Source organism: Bidens hawaiensis, unplaced genomic scaffold, assembly GCF_021521415.1.
Source record: "Bidens hawaiensis isolate Kalapana, Puna unplaced genomic scaffold, B.hawaiensis_p1.1 tig00000820_1, whole genome shotgun sequence".
NCBI classification, from domain to species: domain Eukaryota; kingdom Viridiplantae; phylum Streptophyta; class Magnoliopsida; order Asterales; family Asteraceae; genus Bidens; species Bidens hawaiensis.
In genome coordinates this window covers 875,584-885,330 of record NW_027491048.1, presented here as the reverse complement: position 1 = coordinate 885,330, position 9,747 = coordinate 875,584, and the positions used below count along the sequence as shown (strand labels likewise).

Genomic DNA, 9,747 nt, shown 5'->3' with positions numbered 1-9,747 from the left:
CCCAAAAATTTAAGAAAAAATTAAGTGTTCATAAATTTTAGGGGGTGTTTGGGATTTCTTATTTTACTTCCTTATAACTTTTTATTAAATTAATAAGTTATAAATATGTAACTTATGAAACTTTTCCTCTCACAACATAAGCAATCCCAAACACTTTATTACTTTTCAAAAAGTTTGTAAGTTATAAGCTGGTGAAAATAAGCAATCCCAAACACCCCCTTAGTCGATATTAATATAATATGAAATAATTAAATAGAAAAGTTCTAATATGGCATGCTGGTAGTCAGCATGGTACAACCCTTCACTCCCACAATGACGATCCGATTTCTATTAATGTTTTCTGAAAAAAGCGGATCATGCTCTAATAGCTCCGGATAAATTAAATATCGAAGACTTTTTCTACAAAGCAAAAACGCTCTTTCACTCTTTCATATACTAGGTCTACTCTTCGACCATTGGACATTCTTATGTTTGGATGGGCGGGGAGAAGCATGCTTGTGTGGACCTTACTGGGATGTCCCCTCTTGTCGAGCTTAGGGACATCGTGTTTGTTGCTAGGCATGTCGTGCTAAAGGAAGAAGCAGAATATAAATTGCTAAGCACAAAAAGGCGTGTGTTGAGAATCAACACACCTTCATTCCTTTTGTTTTTGATACATTTGGGTCTCTTGCCCCCGATGCTGCTACGCTTCTAAAAATAGTTCAGCGGGTCGTGCATAATAACTCAACGACGCTGAAGAACGATACATATGTTTTCAGTAGGATCGGTTTTGCTAACCTATCGTTCTATTGTAATTGGATCATGTTATTTGAAATATTAATATAAATGACAAGACAATATGAACATGATATACTAGGGGATTTCACTTGGAAAATAAAATGTTACGCATCTTCACAAACCAAGAACTACGAAATCACCCATTTCATTCTAGGGTGATGGAGGGATCATACCATTCGAGCCTTTTTTTCATGTTTTTTCCTAATGTATAGAGAAAGCTGAAATCAAATGGATGTGTCTATGTATCTATCTCTTGCCTCAAAATGAGAGCATGTTTGAAAAGGGATCTTAGAGTGTTTAGTGAATCTTCTCTCCAGAGATTATGAAACTAGAAATATTCTTGTTATTGCTTCGACTCATATCCGGTTCATCATTCGGGGCCATATCACATCCTGAATTTAATGAAATAGGATGAATTAAGAAGGTATTTTGTAAATATGGGCGACTTGAGGCGCAGTGGTTTACCCTGCGAATGATGTCAGCGGTTCGGGTTCGCTTATCTCCAACTCGTGAACTTATAGCTGATACAAGGCTATATTATAGCACCCAGTTTTTCTGATTTTGCGGTTCGGTCTATGATTTATCATTCATGGACGTTGATAAGATGTATCTAATTAGCATCACCTTAGGATGGCATAGCCTTAAAATAAGAGCAAGGTTCAAACGAGGACGAAAGCTTGCCTTAATGATCCGACGGTGCTGTACATTATTAATTTTATACATTTAATTTTAAAGCTTGTTTAACTGTAATCCTTTTGTTATTTTAATATAAGCAATTTAAAAAAAAAACATAAGCAATTTTTAAACAAAATTTGATTTTAATTTTTAAAATTTTTATATTTAGGTGACAATTGGTCACGGATATTTTGTAGATAAGATTTTTTAAAATTTGCTTTCGTGTTTCTTTTACAACAATATAACTTTTCGTGATTTTTGAGTATACCTTTCTGACATGCTCTTTTAATCAATATTTCTTGATACACTCTTGCGACGTAATCAACCATCCGGTAGTCAAAATATGAAGAAGCGAAATACAAATGAAGATTAAACAAAGTCTTAAGTTGGGTCTTTAGATAGGTTTAACCTTTTCCAATGAAAGCCTAAAAATGGTTCTTCTAAATTCTCGTCGATCTTTTGGGGACCCGAAAATTATGTATAATGAGTAATGATCCATTTTCTTTTTACTTGTTTGAGGCATCCGAAATATTTCAAATGATACTGACAAGCACCTGACAAGTACGCATAAAAAAACTTTTTAATGACCAAGACTTGTTAAATCATGATTTGATGTTTGCGAACTAGTTACTATCAACCTAGATATGCAGAGACAATAAGGGGTCTACAAATCCTAATTGGTCGTGATCTTTAATAAATATAGTCAACAGTTAAGTAAGACTAGACCAGATGGAATCAATCAAGTTGGTAGAGAAGTCCAAATTAGTAATCAAGAATGTATCCTTTTTAAAAGATATTGCTTTGACTTCTACAATTATAACGGTGGGAATCAAGTTCCATTTGCAACAATATCAAGTGAACAGATTCATGTGCGATGTGTGCATTAGATAGACAGTCAAGAGTGACACCAAACACTTTCATGGAAAACAAATTATTCTTATCAACCTAAAACATAACCCAATAATTCAGTAAAGAATAGCTCTGTATGGTTTAACTCTTAAGTATGTCTCATTAGGGTATAAATTAATCAGTATAATGTCACAAACTGTAGGTTTCTTTGATTTCATATTAACAAGATAGACTTTTGAATTGTGTAATCACTTTTAGGTTTAAGTATTTCACATGCATGAAATCTCAAATCGTATAAGACAAAAAATATGTTTTTCTTAAGAATTAAATGCAATTTGTAGAAACAACGAAGTTGTAAAATCATTGTTGAAAACAAACCAATCGAATCCCGTTATATTTGGGTTGATACGTCACTATGGACTGCGGCAACGATGGATAGTTAACGGTTATAATCACATGTAACTGTTGGAAGTTTTAAAATGTGAATGAAGTCTTAAGAAGGAAGTGGTGAAAGTTGTCTCACATCGGATTGGGAACATAATAAAGAGTGGTCTCACGTGATGGGCTTGGGACGGCCTGGCGTGGGCCGGTTTGCGTGTCCGGAACAACACGTTTTGGAACAAAAGGTAAAGCCTTTACCACTCATTTGAATCTTTATGACATGTTTAACCACAAGTTCTAAGCGTAAGCAGGGGGAGTTGCAAATTTGGGTTTCTGAAATAGAAATACATTGAACTCGTGCGTGCCCGCACGTCCCGCGGACTCGAATGCAACTCCAAAAACCCAGGCTCACGTGATTATGATCTTGTGGCTATTTAACCAGGACCATCCCTTCAGTTTGAGACACACCAACACAAACACACTTCATCTTCTTTCTATTGCAACAAAAATATTATTTTCGCATTCGTTTCAAGCAACTGTTCGAGTCTAAGGGAATTGTGTTAAACACAAGCCCGGTTTCCTATGTCGTTTATTCTTTTATTTTCTGGATATTATTAATACAAGATTATGATGAACTAAGGGGTTGATTTCCCCATTAAATTCTTCATTTACTCGCCATGGTCATCATTTGTTCATTAGGGCATTCATTTGTTCGTTTGAAAAGTGTTGTATCTGTTTTCACTGATCGGGGCTCGCAACGACTCGTGGGCTTTTTTTCACTGAACGGGGATATTATGGTCTTTTGGGATGATTAAGGGGTTGAGTACCCCATTCAAATTTTCATTTACTCGTCGTGGTCATCATTTGTTCGTTAGGGCATTCATTTGTTCGTTTGAAAAGTGTCGCTTCTGTTTTCACTTAACGGGGCTCACAACGACTCGTGGGCCTTTTATTTCACTGAACGGGGATATTATGGTCTCGTGAGATGATTAATGGATTGATTTCCCCATTCAACTTCATTTACTCGCGCGTGGTCATCATTTGTTCGTTAGGGCATTCATTTGTTCGTTTGAAAAGTGTTGTTTCTGTTTACACTGAACGGGGCTCACAACGACTCGTGGGCCTTTTTTCACAAAAACGGGGATGTTATGGTCTTGTTGGATGATTAAGGGGTTCAACTCGTCGCGGTCATCATTTGTTCGTTACGACATTCATTTGTTCGTTTCAAAAGTGTCGATTATCTTTTCTCTGAATAGGGCTCGCAACGACTCGTGGGCCTTTGTTTTCAGTAAACGGGGATATTATAGTCTCACGGGATGATTAAGGGGTTAAGTTCCCCATTCAAGTCTTCATTTACTCTCCGTGGTCATCATTTGTTCGTTAGGACATTCATTCGTTTGTTTGAAAAGTGTCGCTTCTGGTTTCATTGAACGGGGCTCGCAACGACTCGTGGGCCTTTGTTTTCACTAAACAGGGATATTATGGTCTCGTGGAATATTTAAAGGGTTAAGTTTCCCATTCAGTTCTTCATTTACTCTCTGTGATCGTCATTTGTTCGTTAGGGCACTCATTTGTTCGTTTGAAAAGTGGTGTTTCTGTTTTCACTGAACGGGGCTCGCAACGACTCGTGGGCCTTTGTTTTCACTGAACGGGGATATTATGGTATCATGGGATGATTAAGAGGTTGAGTTCCCCCATTTAAGTCTTCATTTACTCGTTGTGGTCATCATTTGTTCGTTAGGACATTCATTTGTTCGTTTGAAAAGTGTTGTTTCTGTTTTAACTGAACGGGGCTCGCAACGACTCGTGGGCCTTTGTTTTCACTAAACGGAGATATTATGGTCTTGTGGGATGATTAAGGGGTTGAGTTCCCCATTCAAGTTTTCATTTACTTGTTGTGGTCATCATTTGTTCGTTAGGGCATTCATTTGTTCGTTTGAAAAGTGTCGCTTATGTTTTCACTAAACGAGACATTTGTGGAAATAATCAAAAGGTTCATGTATGGAAAATTGACTATTTTTCCCTCTACTATTAAAATTTAAGAAAAGACAGCGAACACTTCGACATGCCAGCCCCAGGCCTATCAATGATTCAAACTTTTATTAAATTTGAAACTTCTGTGTCAGCGCTAACTTTTCCTTCAATGGTGATCAGAACGTTGTATGAGAAGCATGTCATGCAAAACTATTCTCAAGTGAAGCAAAATATTCACGAAATTGAAAAGGTTAACATGTTATTTATTTTATCATTATGGGAAAGCATAGAAGCCCCTTGAAACATATCAAAATCTTTTTCATGGTGTGGCTCATAAACATAGTTCCTGAAAAACGTCCGTAATTACAATTTAATGTTCTCTTTTCATTATATGGGTGGTAAATTGATAAATATATCAATAAAAGTAACTACTATTGTATGAGAAGTTTTCTTCCCGAAATTAGTTCATAACCAAAATTCTTTCAATTATACATATATGATATTGAGATGAAACTTTCAATAGAAGGAGCGTTCTCAGGTACGTTTTTGCACGTGCATTTTTTTTATTGAGTTCATTAAAAAAATCATTTTGTGATATAAATAAAGTCAATTTATGTACACGTAATAAAGATGTAATACATTTTCCCATATACGTTATGTAATTTCATAATTTTGATCATTTCTTGTGTTACACGGGCTCTAAAACTAGTGTGTGTGTATATATATATATAGGTATCGGATCATTTCAGAAGTTTTTTACAGCGAGAAGTGAAGGTGTAACTCCATTAATCCCTAATTTCACTCTCTTTCTTATGTGTAGGTGCTTTGCGTAGGTGCATATGTATGTGTGTAGGTACGTATGTTTGTATATGTGTATGTATGTTTGTATATGTGTATATATGTTTGTATGTGTGTAGGTACATAGGTTTGAATGTGGCTCAGTACATTTATATGTTTGTAGGTAGGTTTGATTGTGTAATTAAGACATAAATACAACCAACCTACATATATGTATGTAACATCATATGAAAGGGAGTGAAATTAAGGATTAATGGAGTTATAACTTCACTTCTCACACTTCTCGTTGTAATATCGCTTCTCGCAAGATCCATCCCCATATATATATATATATATATATATATATATATATATATATATATATATATATATATATATATATATATATATATATAACAAGAAGAACTTATATGAATTGGGTAATTGGGTCTTAACACTAGAATACATGTTAAAAAAAAAGAATTATATATATAGATTTTTTTTTGAAATATTTCGGGTCTACCGGGGTGAATCGGTGATCGAGCCCGCGAGCCCAACAACAAATTTATTCAACTTTTCATCAACCATGCAAATCTTATGCATTTTTAATGAAGCATAATCTTTGACCCCATTAGGGAGGTTGCCCCTTTTGGTTTAGGTTTGATGTCACCAAAGTTATAATAGTCATGAGTAAGTGTGTATTTTGCACCTAGCACTTACTATTGCTAACTCGCCAATGTATATTTTAACTTCTCAATTATTCAAAAGTTAATCCAGTTAAATAAAATGATATCGATAACACTAAAACTATCAACACGGCCTACACGAACGACAACTTATAAGATAAGAATGAAGAAACATAAATATCATCAATGTCCCACTCTTAATTCCAAACACCCCTACCACTTGTACCAAATCAACTCTTCCAGTATCCAACATATCCCCGATATCCTGTGGACTTGTAAACATCATTTGACCCACACACAACTATAACTTATTACACGTTTCATATCTCAAATTGACCTCAACTCCTCACCGTTCAAATTTAGTAGCTACAATGCTCACTGGACCCTCTTTTGTCACCACATTTATTCAACCACCATAAAAACATCACAAAAGTATATAACCAAACATGTAACACGAGTAAAAAACAATTTAAATATGCGGTTTTAGATCAATAATACCAAGTCTTACACCTTATGGCACACAACATGAACGTAAAGACTGTTTTTCCATCAATGTCAAGAATTATTGTAGCAAATAACATAAACCGGAAGCACTCAGATTGCCACTTCTTTCTTGGTAGAAGAATAATAAGCATAGGCTAAAACCAAGATCAATAGGGGTAAAACATATGTTAAAATGTTGGAAGATGAACTTTCGGAAGCTGGCTTCGATACAGAAGTGGTGGTTGAAGGCTGATTATATGTCATTTTCTTAGGCAAAGTATTGCTATCGATCTCGCCAACGTAGAACTTTTTCATCAAGTCTGTTGCAGCTTCACTGTGGCCCACGTCTTCAAAGTCTTCGGTTGCGTCTTTCTCTATAATAATATAATTAAAATGTCAATATTCAAATGTCTTTCTCTATAATATCAAAACTAAAATGTCAAAATTTAATGAATATGATACATGCATGCAAATTAACATGTTGATTAAAGTCTTACCGGTTGCTAGTATTAGGACCTCGTCACCACCCGGATGATCATCAAGAAATGGGGTTACATCATATACCTACGTTACATTTCAAAACACAAGTCAAATCATCTATCACATAATATATGAAATTAATATTTCGAAGAAAATATTTCCCAAGTAGTCAATAAGTCGGATTATAACAATATCCACGTATAATATGAGTATTTTTCATTGCTCGATAGAAAATTTGATAAGCCAATAATTTTTTTCCATGTTTCAGAATAGGTTAACCACGTGTAATATGAACTAAGAATCCTTGTTCAATTAATTTCATAATGCAACCTTCAAATTCATAACAACTTATTTATAAACAAGAAAAGAACATGAACTTTTGTAGCTTCAACAACATGATTGGTTTATTTATTACAAAAAAAAAAAGTGAACAAGACTTGAGGGTTCTTTAGATCATTGGCATAACATGAACTTAAGATGCAATGAGGCATCACCCAAATGACTACAATATCAACAAACATAACACGAAACCTCAATTTTAGATGGCATTGTGGACACCCAACTTAATGAGTTAATGGTATATTATTGGGCCGGACTGATAGTTAGCCCAGTGGGGGATTAGGTCCTCAGTTATTAGGCCTTTATTTTTCTTCTAAAAGTAAGTCCACAACGTTTCCTTGCAATTTTTTTATAGACCCCCAATGGCCCAATCTTTCTTCCAAGCCTCAATGACCCAATTACTCATCAGCCCATGTAACATCCTATTTCTTGATATACAAAAGATAATAATATATTTACCTCCTGATTAATAGGAAATCAAACTATAATGATTCGTTATCATGCACCAATTTGTTTTTATCTAATACAGGGGACTAGGATGTCAAAAATTATTGAGTAGTAGGTTAATGGTGAAATTACCAAGCTCATGAGCTTGGTCAAACTTCAATGTCGAAAATCGAAAAAAGACCGTCTCCAAGTTTAACTCAGACGTAGCTCCCTTCTTAGCTCGTCCACTTAGAGCAGATCGAGATTTTTGGACGGGAAAAGGGCAGACCTGCACACCGGGTGTAATGACATAGCGTCAATGATCCAAACATAAAGGGCTAAATATGGGCAACTCGTAAAACCTAGAAACTCCGTTTGTGAACTATATATCCTCTTATTGGTTTACCTTAATAAAAATCCAAAGCCTCAAATCTCTAAATCCTAAAAGTATGTGCTCTTGATGAAAATTTTAGGAACAAAAAACTTTCTTTGATGATAAATACATTATAATCATCTCCTAAGTGATTTGTTTATAAATATTAAAATCAATGAAATTTAAAAGCATTCAGAAATCAAACAATAGGGTTTTCGCGTTCTCAATGATGATTGATCCAATAACCAATCTTCAAAAAAATAGATAGCACTATGGTATTTCTTGGTGTATATACATCACCATTTATGTTTATGAATTGCTAGAACTCATCACATATGGATATCATACTAATTTGGGAAGTTGGGTTTTGGGTGCTCATGAGTAAAGATGGGTAATTTGATCTAAAAAGTGAATATGGTGGGGTAACTGATATACATAAAAACCTAAGAAAAATAGTTTGAAAGTGGAGATTTAAATATGAAAATGGTGTTTTAAGCTATTTGGCCTTAATATATCAAAAATATGTCTTAACTACATTTTTTAATCAAGGATAAATCTATAGTAGATCAAACACATCAGTATATGTGTATTGAAGTGTTGGAACTAAAATTTTAATTAATCATAACTTTGAACACACACTCTTTTTAAACTTTAATAACCCCAACTTTATTTCTTTATTTAGGTGTTATTTTGGGCAGTGAATCTAAGTACTTAGGGTATGATTTTGCACAATATTCATGAGGTTTAGTAACAGAATTTGACTAAAGATTTCAACATAAAACAACCTAAGTAGAAATGAAATCAAACATGTTCCAAAAATCTAATCATAAATAAAATAACAAAGAACAAGAAGCGTTGACCTTCCCAGAAATAATAACCCAGCAATCAGTTTTCCGGTTGTGCTTTGAAACCTCTTCAAAGGACAAAACCTTGGCGTCTGACGTCATCTCTTGATCTTCTAACCAACTAACTTCCACACAAACAAACACAAAAACATATCGTTAACTCTTTATATAGCATACACAAATGGAATTTAACGTCGTTACAAACGAGGTACCAGATGCCCAACCGGAGTAGGTACTAGTCTTTAGTCGGTACCAACTACCAACTTTAAAGTGGTCAACTAAATACTCCTTTTTTAAATTAAACAATTTTTTTTAAATAAAAAGTTAAATAAGTCTACAAAGGAACAACCGAGCCGGTGTATTTTAGCACACCTATAGTACAATGATAATTTAAGTAAATTTAATAACATGAACTTCAATAAAAAATTGTAACATGTTCATATGTTAGAAAATATAAAGATTCACTGGAGTTATATAACTATATTAAGTATCGTATATATAAAATAATAAATGTGATTATCGAGTAAGTTAAAACCTTTTGTATACGTGTATTTATTTTTTTAACGGCTAATTAGATTGCTGACAGGCCGCTGGTTTATTCGATTATCTTCGTTATCTGAGTATGGAATCGAGTATGCAATATAATTATTTAGTATATATAGTTGTTATATACTATATTTAT

The 9,747-nt window shown here is 34.2% G+C and overlaps 1 protein-coding gene across 1 annotated transcript; it reads right to left on the bottom strand.

Annotated features, from left to right (window-relative positions):
- Positions 1-6,577: 6,577 nt before the first annotated feature.
- Positions 6,578-9,351, bottom strand: LOC143539551 (cytochrome b5-like). Its single transcript, XM_077032839.1, has 4 exons — positions 9,278-9,351; positions 9,081-9,186; positions 7,100-7,166; positions 6,578-6,976 (listed from the first exon to the last, which is right to left on the bottom strand). Exons 2-4 carry the CDS (start codon positions 9,165-9,167, stop codon positions 6,714-6,716), a joined length of 417 nt encoding a protein of 138 aa, XP_076888954.1. The 5' UTR covers positions 9,168-9,186; positions 9,278-9,351; the 3' UTR covers positions 6,578-6,713.
- Positions 9,352-9,747: the final 396 nt, after the last annotated feature.